The 22,426-nt window shown below is 34.4% G+C and overlaps 2 protein-coding genes across 4 annotated transcripts in view; both read left to right on the plus strand.

The window, feature by feature from the left end:
• Positions 1-231: 231 nt before the first annotated feature.
• Positions 232-1,466, plus strand: mago (mago, exon junction complex subunit). The gene is made up of 2 exons (XM_090118236.1): positions 232-710; positions 1,239-1,466. The coding sequence occupies exons 1-2, from the start codon at positions 453-455 to the stop codon at positions 1,419-1,421; spliced, it is 441 nt and encodes a 146-aa protein (XP_089974362.1). The 5' UTR covers positions 232-452; the 3' UTR covers positions 1,422-1,466.
• Positions 1,467-3,072: 1,606 nt separating this feature from the next.
• Positions 3,073-22,426, plus strand: part of pum (pumilio) — an 89,931-nt gene continuing 70,577 nt past the window's right edge. Inside the window, exons 1-5 of one of the 3 annotated variants that reach the window (XM_090120018.1) lie at positions 3,073-3,928; positions 4,551-5,045; positions 17,747-17,879; positions 18,699-18,845; positions 20,093-20,288. In XM_090120018.1, the coding sequence (XP_089976144.1) occupies positions 3,713-3,928; positions 4,551-5,045; positions 17,747-17,879; positions 18,699-18,845; positions 20,093-20,288 (1,187 nt within the window). In that variant the 5' untranslated portion in view covers positions 3,073-3,712. Of the gene's footprint in view, positions 3,929-4,550; positions 5,046-16,125; positions 16,156-17,746; positions 17,880-18,698; positions 18,846-20,092; positions 20,289-22,426 lie in introns of those variants that run through there. The other 2 variants (XM_090120019.1, XM_090120020.1) reach the window with 2 other exon arrangements.

Consider the following 22,426-nt stretch of genomic DNA (forward strand, 5'->3'; position numbering starts at 1 on the left):
TCTTTAATTATTGTATGTATTAAAATTTCAATGACAATGGGAGAAATAAAAGAAATTAGAATTTCGTATACCGTAATTCACCAAAAAAATTGCGAACAAAATATATAAACTATTTGTTATTATTTTTTTTATAATCATGTTCGCCCAAAAAATGCTGTATCTTTGCCTTCTATAAAAATGGAGAATAAAAAAAAATCATGCCATACTGACAGCGTTTTCTGGCGTTTTCGTTGTTTACTTGACTTATCTATGGTTTTTCGCTTCGCTTTCCTTCGTTGTGCGATTTATTGGTTACCGCCAAGTATATTATTATTGTAATTGAAATAATGTTATTTTGAATAATTAAGAATATTATTGTAAAGCTTCTTCTAAATAGATTGTCAACTTATGATTCTTTAGGAACTGGGTAAAGAAGAGGGTGAAGGAAATCTCTTTTGCATAGGTTATTGAGAATGTCTACTGATTTTTACATACGTTATTACGTGGGCCACAAAGGCAAGTTTGGTCATGAGTTTTTGGAGTTTGAATTTCGACCTGATGGTAAACTCAGATATGCAAATAATTCTAATTATAAGAATGATACCATGATTCGCAAAGAAGCATACGTACATCCTTGTGTCATGGAGGAATTGAAACGTATAATAGTGGATTCCGAAATAATGCATGAAGATGATCGACTATGGCCACAACCAGACCGTGTCGGCAGACAGGTAATTAAACCTTTCAGCATAATAACACTTGTTCTGGAAGACTTATCTTACAATTTATTTTTTTCCTATTAACTTTCTAATATGGTGTACATTATCTAAAAATTACATTGAGAAAATAATGAACTAAATAATAATTAGATAAGGAAAGGTATAAGTTCTTGTTTATTTTTATAGTACCTATGTTGTAATTGGATGTTACAAAGTTTAAATTCAAATACTATGTTGATGATCAGAGATATTGTTCATTCTACAGTGCAAAACATTAATAATTGATATAACTTATTAACAGTTCACACTATTTAATAAAACTCCTTCGACTAATTTTTTTAATGTATAGTATAATATAGATGACTACTGAAATTGTATATAAGATACCAATGAAAAATACCGTCTTGTAAGGATGATAATATATTACATCTTTGTCAGGCAATCTGGTGTACTATAGCAGACAGTCAATTAATGTATTGTTATGGCTACATATGTCATAAAGCAGTTAGTATAAATAATATGTTTAAATTATCTTTTCAGGAACTAGAGATAGTGATTGGAGAAGAACACATTTCATTCACAACATCAAAAACAGGATCTTTAGTGGATGTAAATCAATCTCGGGACCCCGAAGGTCTCAGATGCTTCTATTATTTGGTCCAGGATCTCAAGTGTCTTGTATTTTCTTTAATTGGTCTACACTTCAAGATTAAACCCATATAGAGATGTATTTTTGTATTAAGTTGAATTAAATAATATTTGTACTCATTCGCTTTTTTATTTAAAAATTATTAGAATAAGCAGCCTTAACCTTTTTTTTTAATTCCTCATAATTCAGAGTGAAGCAATTTTTTTTTTTTTATGCTGCGATAGGGGAGCGCTTGACCACGATCTCGCCTGATGGTAAGCTGAGATGTGGCCTAAGATGGAGCATGCTTCCCTAGAATGTACCTGTTCACTCTCTTGAAGACCCCCATATTGTACTCGTCGGGGAAATTTAACACTGCCACTTCAACAAGTTGTGAAATTATTAATTAGCTGTTGATTTTGTGTAGTAAGTGAAATAAAAATAAATATACACATAACTCAGAAATTGGTAACCTATATAATATTTATTATTGGGTATTGCACGCCTCATAAGCGAAGCGTTGAGGTGGGTACTACGGTCACTTCGCGCAAAACATCTGATTTTTCAAACTTAAAATGTCTTTATGTATCATACATTGCACTTGTAAGATAATACATACACACACATATTAAGAAAAACACTATTTTTAACGTTCATGATATTTTTGATGTCATTTTTGTTATTTAAACTAGTTAAAAAACAGTTTAAAACAGTTCTGTCTTGGACGTCCGTGTGTCTGTATGTGCGGAGGATTTTCTTGTTAACACGATAGCGACCGAAATACTTTACTAATCGAGTCTTTTTTTTTCTCTTACGCTTGAGTATGCTCAGGAATAGAACCCTTTCATTTTTCAGGGTCTGATTCGATGTGGTTTAATTGTTATTAAATAAACAAAAATAATAATTAATAAATATTTATTAAAAAGAATTATGGGGCGTGCACTTTTGGATTTTCCAAATTATTTAATATTTATAGTTTGAGTTTGAAATGCTTCAAGCATACAGTGAACTGGTACCTTCTGGAAACGCGTTACATCTTAGACCACATCTCAGCTTAACATCAGGCGAGATTGTAGTCAAGCGCTTCCCTATTACAAATAAAAAAGAAAAAAAAAATGATTGTAGAAAAGTAGATGCCTACATGAAAACAAAACAGTGGGTAATAAGTCGTGAATGCGTCCGTTTAAAAAACGTCAATGTGCATGGACTCGCGTTAAAATGGGTTCCATACAATTAATAAGTTAAAGAGGAACTGCAGAAAAACGAAAACGGGTTTAAGTACTGAATCTTAAAAAAGAAGGGAAATACGTGTTTTCATAATCGTTTTTTTGCTTGCATAAGCATGTATAATAGTTTTTTATTAATTGTATTAATTATTAAAGTGAAACTTTTATTACATCGTCTCAAACTTTTTGGTCTGTGTAGCGCATGTCGCGTGACGGTCGGCTGCCGACCGTCACGCGACATGCGCTACACAAAGCAGTGTTCGGAACCGTTCGAACAGTTTCACTTTTACCGTGGTTTCATAAAACCACATAACATTTTTTTATTTATATTGTAGTTAGAAAAGGAATTCAAGTATAAAATTATTTAACCATCGCACATCTACATTTCTTTTAATTATTCCGATATAAATTTAGGAAAATTTAGATTATAGATATATTTTTTCTTATCAGTTGCTCTCGGTATGCATGAAAAGAAACGTATGTTGCTGTATTTATTTATGTTTATAGTATAGCTTTGCGCGTTGCGCGCGCATCGCATCTGCCCGACTATGGCGGACGGACAGTGAAGTATGGTAGAAGTCCTTTTTAAATCGGAAAGTATCGACTTTAGCCAATGGCATAAACCGGGTTTTCTGTAAAAATTGTACATTGTAAATAGTCCTGTGTACATATAGTAATTATATTTGTGGTCGTTTTGTTTAGAAATTGTGTGAATAGTGTATTATTTTGAGTGTTTATTGAATTCAGTTCTCGACGCCGACAAATCCCTATTCAGTGTGTTAATACATTGGCTCATAGCATAAAACACAAAAATAAGTGATATCACAGCGCTTTTATGCTGTTTACAAGCGTATTTGCCATTTGTCTTTGTTTCTAAGTCGTCGAAACAAGCCATTGCAGTTTCTTGCAATATTTTGGTTTTCTTTAGCGGCTGTCATCGTGCTTCGATAAAACTAGTAGCTGTCATTACAAAGACAAAAAGAATATTGTAGTCTCTAAATGGCTTCAATTTAGTATAACGCTAGGCCGCATGTAGTATGTTTGATGATGTAAATCATAAAAAAATAACATAGATCGATTAATATTTACCGTAGTCGTGTGATACAGAGATTGTGATTATTTGTTTACGGTTGTGAGGTATTGAAGCATTGTGAAACTGAATGCTTGAGCCTCACGATAGCCCAATGAAGTGGCCAGGAACAGGCGGTGAAGAAGAGGCTGGAGAAGGGGGATTGCAAACGGCGCGAGTGTCCCAGAACCGCGCTCAGGATGATGCTGGTGTGCACTATGTGTTTCAGCGTGAGAGCCAAGAAGCTGAATTATCGTCTTTAGCACCCAAACAGCGGTGGGCTGTTGGTGATGATAATATTGCTGAGGTAAGTGTTCCCACTTGGTTGGAATAACATTACATTTTAATCATTGTCAACTGTCACTGATGTGATTTAATAGTATTTTTAGTATTTCAATTTTTAACTTGAAATCAGAAAGTATATACATATTCAATTTACTTTATGTTATTGTTATTGAAAAATTCAAACATTTTGTGTTTGACATTTGTGTAAGTTAGGTTATAAATATAAAACATACATTGTATTCTTTCTTTATAACATAAGTTTAGTTCAGCTAATACCTAGTGAAATAATCTAAGTAAGTATTAAAAACTTTATAACATGAGAACGATTTTTCACTTTTAGTTTTCTGAAATAAATCAAAATTCACTACCAAATATGATGATTGAATTATAACAAAATGCTTTGTTTTTTTGAAAATGAAATCCCTATTGGCAAATGTAAGGTTAACTTTATTATATTAGGTAAATTTATTAAATTGAAGTAAATGAATATGTTCATACTTTCCATATCCATTATTATGCATGCAAAATTAAGAAGGTACAATTGTAAGAATATGATTATAATGTAATAATAAAATCATGGCATTCAAAACAAATTGATATTGTGTGTTTAGCATTATTATACTATTATAATTTTTAAATTCCAGAATCAGGATAAATGGAAACACCCTGCCCCAATGGCAATGAATAACATGCAACAAGGTCAGATGGTGCCAATGAAGAACTCGCAGGGCGCCCCACAACAATATATTAACCAGAACATTGCATCATCTGTTGGACCTTTGGCTATTAATCCTTCTGTTATTGGAAGTCATCCTCATTTGACAACAAATATGGTTCATACTCAAATGGCACCACTTCAAAATCAAGCATTGGGGAGTAATCTAACAATACCGAATAGTGCTATGATGCTGCCTGCTCTACAAGGCATGCAAAATGCTCCTCAATTGGGACAGCAAGGATTGTATGATATGCACCAACATCATGGAAATCCAATGCAAGCCATGAATGGTATTAGCAAGAGCGCTGAACATATGATGTATTTAAGCCAGGCAGGAATGCTTGCACCTGGAACTAATCAATTCCTTCAACAAGGACAAAACCAATTAGGATTAGCACCCATACCAGCCGTCAGAAATCAGGTAAGTCATATATCCTTTATGCATACATTTAAATTTAAAAGTAATATTTATTAATGCTAGAAATATACATACTAATTGATTCAACTAAGATTAGGATAGACTCTGCGCCATTTTGTGTTTTCATAAGTATGAATTCAGCTACTTAATAATATATGTTAGGAAATAGTAATGCTATTGAAATATATTGTAATAGTCAGGCAATAATAAATAACATTATGTTTGGAATGCATAAAATATTTCCAAAAAATCATAAGATCATTGATTTTCCTGTTGTTATACCCGGCGCGGCCTAAGATGATCCCTATGACAGTTCGTCTTAGTGATTGCTCGTATGATGGATCGTGTCGATACTTTACTATTTTATAGGCTAAGGCGTGGTTTGCATTCAGCCACGTCGGTAAACATGTTTTTACAAATATTATAAAATGAATTTTTAACGTCTATTATGTAAACGAAACGGTAAGTAAAACGAAAGTTTTCCAAAACATTAAAATGCACCTTATCATTTTCTCGTAATCTTTAACCCGTTTAACACAGTGTATATTATTTTATCATGAAAATGGAATCCCCCATTTAATTTTTCTAAAAAACTTATATTATCATAGGTAAGTAAATTAACACGAACGGTAATTAATTAATTAATTATGCTGCGATCTTCTGTTCCATTCAATAGAGAATGAACTATAGCTTAAGCATGGAAAAAATGTGAACTCGTTTCCATTATCGAAATTTGTTTATCGATACTTTCCGCACTAGTCGATAAATGCCAACGATGTAAGTTTTGAAGGACGTAAACGTAAAGTCAGATTGATATAATTTCTCGTAAATGTTAAGAATTGTTATAATTCCAACGGAATATCATTGTAATGGCATAAAGCTACGTAAAAATTAATAAATGCCATTTTTAGACGCCTCCAATACGTTTCTAATTTAATGGTGACGCCATTACAAGTTTGTCTCTTGAGAATAACTGTCAGTGTCATAGGGATCATCTTAGGCCGCGCCGGGTATAGTTGAATACACACACATAGTATGTATATTTTAGTTAAAAAGTATACTTTTTGCATTAATAAAAATTATAAATGTACAATCACCATTTTCATTTTTATAGTAGTTCAAAATAATATTATGTATGGTACCCCACAACAGTAATATTTGTATTCTTTAAAATGTTACAAAATTTGACCATATTTTGATAATTTTTAAACCAAATACTGTGTTACAACTTACAACTTATAATTACAACCATTTTAAATGGTTACATAATTTAATAATTAATAAATTATAAAAATGTTTCCAAATCAAAATTACTATAATATAGTATGGCCATTCCATGTATCATGGATACTATGCAAGAGTAGATTTATTAATTTTATTATAAGGTTAACTATTAATTAAGTGTTAAACAAATGAACAAGTAGACAAAAATTTATCTTAAGAATAAGTATAATTTTAGGTAGGTAAACACCACATGCATAAATTAATGATTTGAAAATAATTTTTAAGTAAAATTACTTTCTATCTAGAATATTATGAAATTAATTTAAAGTACATAATATGCTATAAAATAGAGTAATTAAAAAATCTGATGTTCCTTATTGTTACTATAATGAATTTATTTGTTTTTAACATGTCTGTTTGTACTGATGGAGTGTTTTAGAGCAAGTGCTTATTACAATATTAATTGTATTGTACAAGTTAATTTAATCCTAATAACTACTTTCTATTTACACAAACAATTTTCTCTCAAAAACATGCCTTTATATCTATAAAAGACTAGCAAAGAAAATTCAAATGTGTTGCTAGTGTGTATGACCAGTGGTAGCCAGCCTCTTTTGTTTGCTTTACCATAGAAAACTGTATTGAGTTTCCTCCTATCAATTCAATCAATCAAAATAACTTGACTGCTCAACTAAGAGCAGCACACTAATTATATTATGTAAGAAGTACATATTATTGGTGTGCTAATAATATTTCCTATTCTTTACTCCAATTTCATATAAATAACATATATTCGTAATCACCATTAAAATTTATTTATTTTGATAGCAAACTCGATAAACATATTATATTTTGAAATGTTTTTAGATGATTTTTTGGCGCCAAAAATCCCCTTTTTATTTTCTATGTGCCCATTGCGCGTCTCACGACTAAGACGATTCTTTTGACTCTACTCATATAAAAATCAAAGTAGCTGCTCAGGCTCCAGATTGCCAAAGAAACGGACCCAACAGATATTGTACATGTATTCGCGCGAACTGTCAGTCGTGTGAAATTTAAATAGCTGTAAAGTTTAGAAAACTCACTTCTTTATTATATTTTCGACACAAATATTTTAATAATAATCATAAGGTTTTCTTTCATAAGACCCTTCTCCTGACAATAAGGAACACAACAAAAAAAGAGTTTTATATGTATAGAAATTGATCCAGCTATTCACACCTGATGCCATAACCAAAGGAAATAGGGATTCATATTTATAAATAGAGATAATTAATTTAATTTTAAAATAGTTATATATTTAATGTAATTGAAGCTAAACCATTTTAATTATTATGACAATAAATAAATAATAATCAATTAGTTGTAACAGTAATTATAAAATTATAAATAAAGATTTTGTATATAAATACATACATAAATTGATAAGCACAATAATTTAAAGTTAAATTTATTCAAAAGACCAAAGAAAATTTATGTCATTCACTAATAAAAAGATCACCACAGAAAAAGTGTGACTTGCTTATACTATAAATAGTATATTGTGGAATTGATATTTATTATTTTATGGCATTCAAATTCAGTCGAATTTATTCTATTCTTTCAGTTTTATGTGTCTTAGTGACACACCGTGCGCCATCTATTGGGATGATTAACAAGTAACAACCATCTCAACCAATATGAAACACTTTTCAGTGAATACAATATTGTAACGATGGAGCACGACCTTTTTTGTTGAAATTGATATTTATTATTTTATGGCATTCAAATGCTTTATAAATATAAATTTATAAAGAATAGAAAAAATTCGATCACGAGGCGGGACTCGAACCCGCATCCTTTCGCGCCATTCCGGGGCGGATGCCTGACCAATTCAGCCACTCGTGACCCGCCAGAGCAATCGAATTTATTCTATTCTTTCAGTTTTATGTGTCTTAGGGACACACCAGTATATCGTGTCCATAATATAACTTGCTAAATTAAGGGTTTTCTCATTTATATATGAAATGATATATGTATTTATGTTAGTGAAGTTTTTTCTCCTTTAAAGTCCTATTTAATTTCATTCATATAAAAGATTATAAATTTATAATTAACTTCATCAATCTCAAAAGTATTAACATAAGTTGATTAATGTATGATTCTATTAAATATAGTTAAAACAAAAATCAATCAAGTTCATTTTCATTTACAATACAATTTAATTTAAAACTATTCCAAGGAATAATTACTGCTTTTTCAGTTATCACTAGTTAACTGTTAAAATGTTAAAGCCTTAGGCCAAAACAGAGCTAAAATATGATATACATATATTATTGTTTTTAATAATATTGTAAATGTGGAATTTGATTAGTAATAACTATAAATCAAAACTAGACTAAATTTTACGACATACAAGTACTTATTAGTCATTTTATATCAAAACTTGTACTTCAATTATATTTTATACATCCATAATATCTTAAAATATTATATTACAACAAATGAATGTTTTAGTTTTTGACTGTTATATTAAATATTTTAATTATTTTATTGTTCTTTTACAGCAGATAGTATTGGACAAATCATGTGTGACAGTATAATTGTATATATTTCACAAAATGATGAAACCCATGCCATCTCCTACTTAGCATATTTCTGTCCTAATGTTTAATCCTAATCTTCTCATTGGTTAAGGCATAAAAAACTGAGGTAGACAGTTGCTTTCGCATTATTCAATAGTAAGATTTAATGATTTGATATTTTGTTTTGTAGCATTCAAATGTTTTATAAACATAAATCCTACTAATCCTACTAATATTATAAATGCGAAAGTTGTGAGGATGTGTGTGTGTGTGTGTGTTTGTTACTCTTTCACGCAAATACTACTGAACCGATTACAATGAAATTTAGCACACATATGGCGCAGTTTCATTAGTCGATAGGGCCCGCATGCGGGGTGCGAGAGATTTCTGGAACGCGTGCCACAGGGCCAGCATTCGGGGAACCGTTTTCATTAGTCGATAGGGCCCGCATGCGGGGTGTAGGGAGAACCTCCATTTTACGTAAAACAATCATAATCTCGATAGATTTCCACGAGATTCAACATTTGCGAATCCGTAAAGCGATCAGCCATTTTGTGCAGCGTCTTTATAATCCAACAAGCACTCACGAATGAAATTGAATAATGAAAAAGTATTTGACTTAAGACCCGCAAGCTGTACCGACCTTGATGGCGCAGTTTCATTAGTCGATAGGGCCCGCATGCGGGGTGCGAGAGATTTCTGGAACGCGTGCCACTGGGCCAGCATTCGGGGAACCGTTTTCATTAGTCGATAGGGCCCGCATGCGGGGTGTAGGGAGAACCTCCATTTTACGTAAAACATTATGATTGAACGTAAAATCTCCTGCGGGGACTCCCCGTATGCTGTATACCGAACGAGTTAACGACTAATGAAACTGCGCCATGACCGATGAATTTCATTGGTCGATATCACGGTCGGTATTAAGCATGCGGGGAACTTGTTTTCATTGGTTGTTATCTCGCCTGCGGGGACTCCCCGTATGCTGTATACCGAACGAGTTAACGACTAATGAAACGGCGCCATTATAGAGGGAACTTGGATTAACACATAGGATAGGTTTTATCCCGGAAATCCCACGGAACATGAACTATGCGGGTTTTCCTTTGAAAACGCGGGCGAAGCCGCGGGCGGAAATCTAGTACTAGGTACTACAATATTATAAAAGCGAAAGTTTGTAAGGATGGTTAGATGTTTGTTACTCTTTCACGCAAATACTACTGAACCGATTATAATCAAATGTATGTAGGTAGCTGAAGAGCCAGAATAAGACATATGCTACTTTTAATCCCGGAAATCCCACAGGAACGCGAACTATGAGGGTGTTTCATTGAAAACACGGGCGAAGCTGCCGCTAGTTTTTAATGAATCATGTGAAATGAAAAGATCATTAAGATTGCTCTGGCAGGCCGAGAGATCAGAAATAAATTGAATCCTTTAAAAATATATTCAAAAAAACTCGCATCGTTATATTGTAATTATTGAAATAATGATTCATATTGGTTTAGATGATTGTTTAATCATCTCAATAGATGGCGTGGGGTGTCCCTTTCTTCCTCCTCTCCTTGTCCCAAACCGAAAGAGTAGAATAAATTCTATTGCTCTGGCGGGATCACGGGTGGCCGTCAGGTCACGGGTCGTCCCGGTACGGCGAAAGACGCGGGTTCGAATCTCGCCACACGATCGGATTTTTTCTATGCTTTAAAAATTTATAATACATAGTACGGATTATCTAACTGTTTTCTGTATCCTTTTGAAGTTATTATTAAATAAAATAATAATACTGTCATGTCACAGAGAGATATGTCAAAGAATCTGTATCTGCAATATTGCTGGTACCTAACATCAGCTCATCATTATAAAACTGAATGGATTATCTAAAACTAAAAAGAAAATGCGATAAAGTAGTAGAAAGTCAGGTAATTGCCTGAAATTGTTTTATGCGTAAGAACTAAGAATAAAAGAGCAAGGTTTTCGCCTAAAAATACGATTTTGTAGGTCTAAACCTGTTTATCCTTTTAATACGTCAATAGCAACACCCATAATATTGGACTAGAATCTAGATCTTTTTTTCTGATATTGTTTTCTTCAGATCGATCCATAATCCTTCACCATCATATTCATATGTACATAGTTGTGGGTGTTGAAGCAAACATTTAATGTGTGACAATAGGTAGGAATTAGACTATTTTTTTATACTTTACATCTTCTTGTGTTTATCTTGCATTAGCATTTTTTGGCTGACTAATTTTTTCCTAAGGCTGCGTCCCCAGTAGGCAAACAGTTAGCGGCTGACTGAGTGAGCCGCAAATTTGCAGCGAACTGAAATTTGAGTTAGCTGCAGACTCAAATCAATTTTCGTGCGTCGCAAGCAAACTGTTTATGCTAGGCGTCCACTAGGCGGATCGGGCCGGGCCGCATCGAAACGCAAAAATACGCCGGCCTATGTTTTGTATAAAACATCGTCCATTAGCGACGGATCGGGTCGGGGCGGGCCGCAACGCATTGGCGGATATCGCTTCGCAGGCGGATTTCTGCCGGCGGTACGCTGCGGCCCGGCCCACCCCGACCCGTCTAGTGGACGCAGGCAGGCGGATGTAAGCGGCGAGCGTCTGTTAGATAAAATCCGCCTAGGCGGTCCGCCGCGCCCCGTACAGGTGGACGCAGGAGCAAACAGCGCGTCCATTAGAGACGGCTCGTTGCGATGCGGCCCGGCCCGATCCGCCTCTAATGGACGCCTAGCATTAGAGTTAGCCGCTTATTTATCCGACCGACTGAATTATCACTTTACTTTTGTTGTACGAAGGGAGTGGTTGTGTTGGTCACGATGGATATTTTGGAAGTAGATTGGCATCTTAGAAGCGCTGAAAGAGGATAAAAGGAAGCACTGGGTTCACCCATTATACAAGAAAAGCTTTTTTCCAACTATCCGAATAATCAGTTTGCGGCAAACTGAGTCACTACGCCCGGCGAACAAACAATCGCCGCCGCCGACTGGAACCGGTTTTGGGTGGTAGTCGGCCGCTCACTAAGATAGTCGGCGCGCGTATCGCTGCAAACTGCGTACAGTGAGCGCAAAACTAGCAAACTGTGAACACTCCATTTGAAATATATGGAAGGGCGTACTAATCCGATACGCCGCTAACTCAGTCGGCGGCTAACTGTTTGCCTACTGGGGACGCAGCCTAAATCTGTGAATGCAGTTGAGAATATCATAAATTTTAATAAGAAAGAATATCATAAAGTTATAATTCTTTCTAGAGCTACATCGAAACATTTCTTATATAGATATTTAAAGAGATTGTAATATCTAAGATATTTCCAAAATTAGTCCTATTAATATTGCCTTAGTCCTTCGAAAAAAAAAGTTAGAGAGTTTCTTCTCTTAGATTTCTGTTTATTGCTGCAAAATAAACAAACAAATTTGTTCATTATCTTATATAATTGTGTATTTTTGTAGCTTCACTGTAAACAACCATGCTAACTTGTTCATGATAACGGTAATGTTTTTAAAATAACAAATTTATCAGAAGTTAAATTATACTCAAGCAACATGTAATATTAAAATCGAAGTGCAAAATGCAAACTGAACGCAAAATAACCTGCCGGTGGACACATTTACAAGCTTCGTAAACCTAGATAATATTAGCACAATATACAGATACATACAGTAAGGAAACTTCATACAAAACGTTCGAAATGGCACACGCACACAAGCAAGCGTGTTTACGAGAATCATAAGGCGCGGGACAGACACAAGCGGCGCGGCGCGTTTCGGGCGCACTGCCGCGGCCGGCGCGCATCGGGTGCGCTATTGGCTATTTCCAAAGTTCTTTCATACAAAATGTAGAAGAAGGACCTGGTGCAAAACAGGTTGAAGAGGTGCGCTTATGGCACGCCCGCGCCCGCGCCGCTTGTTTTTGACCCGCGCCTAAGGGTAGCAGGGGGATCGATAGTAGCGGGTGACACATCCACAGATTTTGAATGACAAAGATACATAGTATAGAAAAGTAATGTCAATGACTTCACGTTAAATAAATATCGATTGTTTCAGTTTGCAGCCTAACTATATTTTTGGCTTCGGTATCTATTGTCCCAAGTATTCTTTTAAAAAAATATTCAATCTACAATTTTGACTTGCCTACGATTTTATTATATGTATAGATATTAAAATAACCATTACATAAATATGCCTATAATCGAAAAAAAAAATTACAAATTATTTACTGAAAAATACTTTCGTCTACTACGACTAATTTGGAATTTATTGTTAAATTTTATAGTGTAAAATATTCTCAATCTTATGAACAGTTTTTTTATGTAACTGATTATGTTTAATTCGTTGTAAATTAATTCAGCCACTTTACAGTTTATGTGTTCACTCTTAAAGCAGCAACGAAAATGTTATCCATTTTCTCGACATATTGAACAAAATCATCTGGTGGTATAATTGGTATAGTTGAATTCAAGCAGCCGAATACTGCGCAATTAGTACGTGGCATTTTTAAATGATCGCCGAAATCAACTTATCTACAAGCACGTGTTCAAATTAAACTGAAATAATATATTTCACCAAAATGTTAAAACATAAATACATAAAAGATAGATATTATAATTATTATATTTTTATCGATACGTGACTTCACCACTTTGTCAATCACTAAGCCTGTCAAACTATTTTCCTTTTCATTCTAAAACAAAAAGGTGGAGGTTCTATACTCGTATAATAATAATTTTAACCCTTTATTTTTGCATATTTTGTGTTTTTTAATTTAATTTAATTTATCGTTTTAAAAATAATTTAGTAGGTACTTATACCTACATACAAGTATTGCAAATTCTGGTTTAAAATAATTATTGAATATATTATGTATAATACAAATATCAAGCATTATAAATAATTTAGGTACATTAGCCTTCAGCGTCCATAACAAAACAAGATTTCGAAATATAGCACTGATAAAAACGTATTTACTTTTACAAGGTGTATTAATTCGGATTGTTTCTTGTAAATTCATATTTAGGCTACACCATTTTTGTATTTAACGAGTTTTAATCTCAAAATTACCACAAAATTGACTGTGAAAAAAAAGCAAACAGAAATATACAGGCCGAATTGATAACCTCCTCCTTTATTTTTGAAGTCGATTAAATATCAAAAAGGTAACAGCCCTATAGCTATAACAGTGCTAACGTCATAATTTCATCGCAGGGGCTTAATTTCCTAACTGTATGTACGTATATATATCTGTCAACTGTGATATTAGCCAGGTTCTATGAAGCTTTAATTCAAACTAAATCCAAACAAATGAAAACATTCATGAAATTGAAATAAGATGACATTTATGATAAGAATTTTGTCTATAATCTTCTTTCTTCTTCTTCTTATATATAAAAATGAATCGCAAAATGTGTTGGTAAGCGCATAACTCGAGAACGGCTGAACCGATTTCGATAATTCTTTTTTTATTATATTCCTTGAAGTACGAGGATGGTTCTTATGTAGAGAAAACGTAAATATTATGTACCACGGGCGAAGCCGGGGCGGACCGCTAGTAATAATCATAAAAAATATACAAACATGTTATTATAGATAGGAATATCTCATATTGGTCTACTATTTTCCCTTTATGCTAGGCGTCCATTAGAGACGGATCGGGGCGGGTCGCATCGCAACGGGCCGTCTCTAATGGACGCGCTGTTTGCTCCTGCGCCCACCTGTACGGGGCGCGGCGGACCGCCTAGGCGGATTTTATCTAACAGACGCTCGCCGCTCACATCCGCCTGCCTGCGTCCACTAGACGGGTCGGGGCGGGCCGGGCCGCAGCGCACCGCCGGCAGAAATCCGCCTGCGAAGCGATATCCGCCAATGCGTTGCGGCCCGCCCCGACCCGATCCGTCGCTAATGGACGATGTTTCATACAAAACATAGGCCGGCGTATTTATGCGTTGCGATGCGGCCCGGCCCGATCCGCCTAGTGGACGCCTAGCATTACAGTGGATTGCTTCCCATCAGGTGATCCATAAGCTTGATTGCCAATTGTTATAAAGAAAAGTAGAAAATATGATTCTGTTTACAAACACCTATCTATATTTCCCATGAATGTTATACAGATCAGCTACAGTGCATAACATGGAACAAATATATGGCTAGCTAAATATAATCTCATTCCATTCTTGAGAGTTAATGCCATTGAAGAAGAGGCCATAATAAACGAATATACAGGGTGTCCCAAAAAGTAGTGATATACTGAAGCTGGGAAGTAGAGGACCTAGAGGGCTATCCGAATCACCCCCATGTATGTTATGCGATTTTTCGATTCAAGCATCTTCCGCAATAATTGACGTCACCATGAGTGAAAATCTCATCGTACTCGGCGATAGGTGAAAAATTGAAAAAAACGTCATAACTCCGAAAATTCGAAAAATCGCATTACATACATGATGGGGGTGATTCGGATAGCCCTCTAGGTCCTCTACCTCCCAGCTTCAGTATATCACTACTTTTTGGGACATCCTGTATAAATCCAACTTAGTAAGAAATTACCTGAATTGATTCCAATAGGATAAAAGTAAAGAAGCTGTAGTTAACTTGTATTGTATTCACTAATAAATTGCAATTAAAAAAGGTACGTGCCTATATCAGAATAATATATTATACTATACTAGCTTACCGCCCGCGGCTTCGCCCGCTTTGTCTAAAACCTAATAAATTATATACTAAAACCTCCCTCTTGAATCAATCTATCTATTAAAAAAAACCGCATCAAAATCCGTTGCGTAGTTTTAAAGATTTAAGCGTACAAAGGGACATAGGGACAGAGAAAGCGACTTTGTTTTATACTATGTAGTGATTTGAAATGCATAAAAAATAAGAAGCGGAAATTGGGAAATGTAGATTACAGACAAAACGGAATAAACCCTGAAAAAAATCAATAGCTCTCTATGGTCCGCAACTTTTGTATTGCGCGCCATCTATTATAAATTCCGCGAAGCCTTAGTTCGTCCGACGCTCCCGAGAACGGGAAGTTCACGCAGGCGCCGTACTCGGCGTATGTCCTTTGTTCGAAACAAGTCAACATTGTATTTTACTTAAGATTTTTCCAGTTAAAAATTGAAGAAAATAAGCATTTTTGTGTAAGAATTGTGTTGTGTCACTGTTTAAATTAGTACGAATACTATGTAGATAAAAGTATTGATGTGTAGTGTTTCGTTTGCAAGAAGCTTTCGTTGTGGTAAATGATTTGAGCTTTAGGTGGATTGTACGCATGAAACCTTTGAGTGACTTTTTTTTCGAACCTAATGTTAAGGATATGGGCCCCGACATGGTAAGTTATTATACATGATAATGAAGATATCTGAACCTAGATTATGTTTTAAGTCATGAAGTTGCGAAAATTGCGTTTTTTATCAGCAACAGGTCCGTTTTTGTTTTGTTTACTTGTCACCGGCGTCCGCCATTTCTGGCTCGTAATAATTGTGTTCACCGGCATTTGATCAGAGTTCAGCGAAACATAATATTTTATGAATATTTAATATACGAAATGATGAATGACTTTGATTGTGTTATACTAACGTTTCTATGAATTTTCAATGCGGTTTTCATATAAATATCAAAACTTATCTTTGAAAATAATTATAAAAATGGTGTAAGAATAAATCCTGATGTTCTTATGTTCGATATGAGGTAAAAAGAATGCAATTTCATTTATATCATAAATACATTAATTGTTCTTCAATTTCTACCAATACCTAGTAAAAATTAACATAATAAAATTACCTAAGTATAATTTATATTGATTGATGATACCACACACAATGTACTACTAGGTTTATGTGATAATGTGCAGGTTATTTGCTCTTAAACATTATTATTAATTACATTGCACATTTTAAAATATAAAGTTAAGAATATTTATGTAATAAAGTTTTTAGATATTTTCTAGTTTGATTCCTATCATAATATTTTAAGTACAAACGGAGGCTATTTGCATCAGTAGGAATGTGTTAGATTTAAGGTTATATTATAGTATAAATACAGAAATGAAGAATGTAAGTGTGTTGCACAGACATGCAAATTCATGATAGTGATAGCAAGGTTACCTTAATTCAATAGGACAGTTCTATGTGTTAGGCGACAGTGGCATCTGTGGACTCTACGGCTAGCAGAACGCTGCTAGATTGCAATGCAGAATAGAGCACAAGTCCGCTAGGTAATGAAACATTTCAATGCGCTTAAAATGAATGTTCATGTGCTTCTGACAAGTTTTATGACATTCCCCTTTTAGTTTTGCGTATTATAAAACTTTCTGCTCATTGCGTCTATAGGAAATCTGTCTAATTTATTTTTTTACATGAGGTGCACACTATCTCTGACTTTTGGCTGCATTATCTGGAATTATGTAGGCTAAAAGCTTATTAGTGCACTTAATTGTGCTTCCTTGATTATTATTTTTGTTTCAAGTACTTAGAGTGATATCATTGATTTTTTTTTTGTTCAATTTACAATAAAAATGTTTTATTTTTGCATGAATCCATGAATAAATATGAAGCATGACATGTATTGATGTTAGAAATGTAAACAATGTTAATTAAATGTTATTAAAAAAATATGCATTAAACTAAATATGTATACATGGATAGGTATTATAAACATTGCAACTGGATCTGTTGTGGGGACTAAGTATTGATTAAATTTGAAAAAAAAATTCTACATAAATTTTCTCATATACCATTAAATAAATATTCCATTTGATTATTTGCAATACATATTATGTGTGTTTTATAACAGTAGTTGTGTGTTATTAATTAATGGTAAATCATAATATATGCCAGATTTTTATTTATGTTATACATCATCATAAAATAGTATGCAACTAATCTTGTTATTTATACTTAAGCATATGGGGTATTCTTTAGATTGCACCTGCTGCAAAAAAGCTATGGGATAAGGGCCCAGGTGCTGGAGGTGACAGCAAAGGTCCACCACAGTTGCCACCTTTGCAGCTCAACCCTGAACAAATGTGGCGTGATTCTACTTGGTCCGCACAAGGTTAGTGTGAAACAATTTGTATAAAGTGATGTCAAAAATCCTTTTTTATTATAATACTAGATTTCCGCCCGCGGCTTCGCCCGCGTTTTCAAAGGAAAATCCGCATAGTTCCCGTTCCCGTGGGATTTCCGTATAAAACCTATCCTATGTGTTAATCCAAGTTACCCTCTATATGTGTGCTAAATTTCATTGTAATCGGTTCAGTAGTTTTTACGTGAAAGAGTAACAAACATCCATACATCCATACTTAAAAACTTTCGCCTTTATTATTCGCCTATGGTTAAAATTAGGAATATGTAAGAAAATAAGAAATTTTACTTATGCCTTTACTTTTTAAATTAATCTTATATATAAAAATGAATCGCAAAATGTGTTGGTAAGCGCATAACTCGAGAACGGCTGAACCGATTTCGATAATTCTTTTTTTATTATATTCCTTGAAGTACGAGGATGGTTTTTATGTAGGGAAAACGTAAATATGTACCACGGGCGAAGCCGGGGCGGACCGCTAGTAATATATAAAACATTTACATCATAAAATTATTTGAGTGTACCTACTATACTATAATGGCTTTTATGAATACATACTAGAACTTTCTTAATAGTTAATGCATTTTTTATGGTACATGAATATTGAATATACAACTTAATTAGATTATTAAATTCAATGAATTATTTGTTTTATTTCAATATTTGCTAGGTATAATTACTTCTTCAAGATTTTAATTATTACTGATGATACCTACCACTTCAAAAGTTCAAAGATAGACTAAAGGTAAAATTTTATCAAATACTTGAACAATATATTAAATTCGCTAGTGGAACATAATGTGGGTGTACCAATGATGGGCACACGCCGTGGCGTGACTTTCCCTGGCGGAGACGCGGGCAGCATCCTCTCGCCCAGAGACACGGCGGGCCTTGGCGTCAAGATGGTAGAATATGTCCTTGGCGGATCGCCCACAGGTAATGTGTGCCATTTCAAACTTCATGCACTCACTGATTAGTTGTTGTGGTTTTTTCTTTTTAATATTTTAAATCTTAAGAATTATATACATATAAAGCTACATATAAGTACAATAATAGTTTTGTTTTTCTTTAAACAAAAAACTCATCATTGGAAACAGTTTCATATTATGGCCTCCGATTAAAAAAGTAATATTTACCCCGCATTTGCTGATTGTGTCTTAAACAAATCTGTGTCACAATAAGTGTCCACAGCGCGGCAACATGAACGTTATGACGCAAATGCTTCTTGCTTCGCTCCGCCGCTCGTATGTTTTGTAATGCAAATTTTTTATTTAAAATTGTGAGAATTAAGGCTTTGTCAGATAGGACGCGTATTTTAGCGCTGCGTAGTAGCGCTACAGCGTCCTGTTTTAACGTCGCGCGAGGCTTCGTCAAACAGAACGCTTTAGCGCGCGTTAGGACACAGCAATTGATATTATTAAAGCTGCATGTTGTTTACATAATTATTACTTACGAACAAAACAAGGTACAGCGATATTAACTCCGGAGTCGGAAGAATTTTTTACTTAACAGTTTCATTAATTTCTTCTCCAATTTGTGCCCACAATTTTGCCTTCATTGATATATATTTATAGTTTATATGAACTATCCTTCGTATTATATAAGCATGGATATTTTCTAACCAATTCTATCAAATTTTTGGTCATTATGCAGTATTTTATTATTATTTTACGCCTATTAACTCCGACGCTAAAATAAAATTTGTAAAAAAATACAACACCCGACGTTAAAGCGTCCCAACGCCGCGACAGAGCGTTGCGTACTGCTAGCGCCGGCGCTCTGTTTGACGGTATTCTACGATGATAGTAGAACACATCTTAGCGTCATATCGCGGCGTCAACTTAACGCTCTGACGCGCGCTAAGTACGCGTCCTGTCTGACAAAGCCTTTAGACAATTCATTCATACTCTAAATGTCCATCTTTGGCAACCTTTTATTTTGATTTATTTTTTTAACACTAATTTCCTGTAAAATAATAGGGGTTATGAATTACGAGAAAATTTCAACGTTAAGTCCTAAATGTATTTATTTTAATTTATCAAAACCACTATATCATATCTTAGATAAAACTTCTTATAAGGCCCGAAAATGGGTTAGTGTCTTAACTTATTTAATGTTAAACATTTATTAATAATGGCAGCATTCCGGAAAACTTGAAAGACTTACAAAATACTTTTGAATAGAAGCTGGTGGGGTTGCTACTGGCGGTGGGAATGAAAAAGTCGGTGGTGTGGTGGCTGGTCTAAGAGGGATGGTTCTAGAAGAACGTAACGAAGAGAAATCCGGCTCACCCTTCGAAAAAGATCTCCATGAGTTGCATGATCATGGACCCCTACCGAATGGTCTTCATAACGGCCAAGAAGACGATAAAGCTTTCAAGTGAGTTATTATTTGTATTTATTTCTTATTTTCGCACAAAAAATTATATAAAAGATGCGCGCTTTAAATTGATCGACTTTTAAGCAGTGTCGTTAAACCCGGAAGTGTTTAAAATTAATGTCTCGGAGATAATAATAAAAGTGCAGTTGTTAAAATAAAATTCCTAAGAAATTGATGTAAAACATTACTTTCTCAGTATTTCTACAATATATTATTTAATATTTACATCATTTATCATAAAATGTGACACGAATGGGGCGAAAAGCGTTAAATTAAAGTATTCGGTCGAAATAACGAGCCGAACGGCATCGTCTCGGGCCTAGTAACTCGACCGGTGTGTCTGTACGTGAGATCGGGCGCGAGTCGTGAAGGTCGGCCGCGAGCGGTGCGCAGTGGCCGGCACCGGGCGGCGAGGCGCGGGCAATAACCGCGAGCGTTCGATCATGGCCTCTGTCAATGCCAAACGCCCCACTCCGTCCTCATTTTTGCCGTCTGCGTCCGCGCAACTCCGAGCCTTCCCCTCCGCGCCCCGCCTCCCCGCGACGAGCGCATGCGTAATACTTTATCACGTCGCTATAAAACATATGATTCACATAGTAAACAGATTTCCTTAGATAGCGAGATTCGCGCTCGACCGATATGACTAATTAAATAAGTGTCAAATCATAAATTTTTATCGAAGATGTTTTTTGTTGTTATGAAAAATGTATAATTAATTTCAATTCTGTACCAGTTATGTCGATAATCTATATATTGCACGCCTCATAAGCGAAGCGTTGAGGTGGGTACTACTGTCACTTCGCGCAAAACATCTGATTTTTCAAACTTAAAATGTCTTTATGTATCATACATTGCACTTGTAAGATAATACATACACACACATATTAAGAAAAAACACTATTTTTAACGTTCATGATATTTTTGATGTCATTTTTGTTATTAAAACTAGTTAAGGGGATTACTATGGTCAAAACCGGAAAACACCTTATACATATTGAATTTTGTTGAGGAAACTGTTGGTACGATTGTCTTAAAAAAAATATATGTGATACTCAAGGATATAATTAACAAAGTGTATTGTTTACTTTTCAGTTTAGAACGGCCTAAACATAAAAAAAATACATACAAATCAACCCCTTTTTGAAGATAAAACGCATTTTGTTAGGAAAACGGCTACATATTTATACATGAAATTTATACCAAAAAATATGTTATGATATTTGTAACAATGTGTATTGATTGTTTTTTCAATTTTCATTATTATCGTTAGATTATCAAGAAAAAACTCGAATTTATAATAAAACCCACATAAAACCTCACCTCTATTGCATATTTTCGACGAAATTTGACGGTGTCAGTTCGACTCGGACGGGGGACTGTACGTGCGGTTTTTTTTGCAAAATAACGCTAAAATTCACCGAATTGAATGTTTTGTTAAATTAAACCAGATTTTAATAGGTATTTACATGAGCAGTTCATGAAATGAAAGTTAAAAATAGGTATGTAAAGATATAAAAATCTGTTTGTAAATTAGCTTTGTTTTTGAAAGGCGTCATTGAATAATATCCAGTGTTGATAATTTTTGACAGTAAAATAATTATTATCAGACAACACATACCTATAAAACAGTAACCAGACTTTCCCTGTGCCTTGAATATTTTTTAAAAAAGATTAATTGCTGTTCTATATGACACAAAATTTTGGGTCATTTGTAACCGGATGGCGGTTCTACAGTGGTCTTAGTACGCAATGACAAAAAGAAAAATCATGGTCAGAACAGTGGTACCGGCAGACTAGTCGCGTGGGCGTTAGTCGAACTCGTCGGATAAATTACGGAAGGCAAACGATTTGTAACACAAAAATTTTAGGATTTACCGATAGCCCATAAAAAAGAAGTAGGCGGTAGTGTCATGCCATACTTTTCCGGTGTAATTTACAGCCCACAATACCGACGTGAATGCGTTGATTAAAAAAAAAATTCAACCATTTGTACCAGGCTAATTTTTGCACAGGTAATCATCGTCCAGTAGCCATGTACGAAAATCGCCATGCCATACTTTTCAGACAGTTCCAAATGGTCGCCATACCGCCGAAAATCAGCAATTTTTTTAATATTGTATAAAATCATTTAATTTTAT

This window comes from Colias eurytheme, chromosome 3 (genome assembly GCF_061535395.1).
Source record: "Colias eurytheme isolate Ceu_HAF_F1 chromosome 3, ilColEury1 Martin Lab GWU primary, whole genome shotgun sequence".
Lineage (NCBI taxonomy): Eukaryota > Metazoa > Arthropoda > Insecta > Lepidoptera > Pieridae > Colias > Colias eurytheme.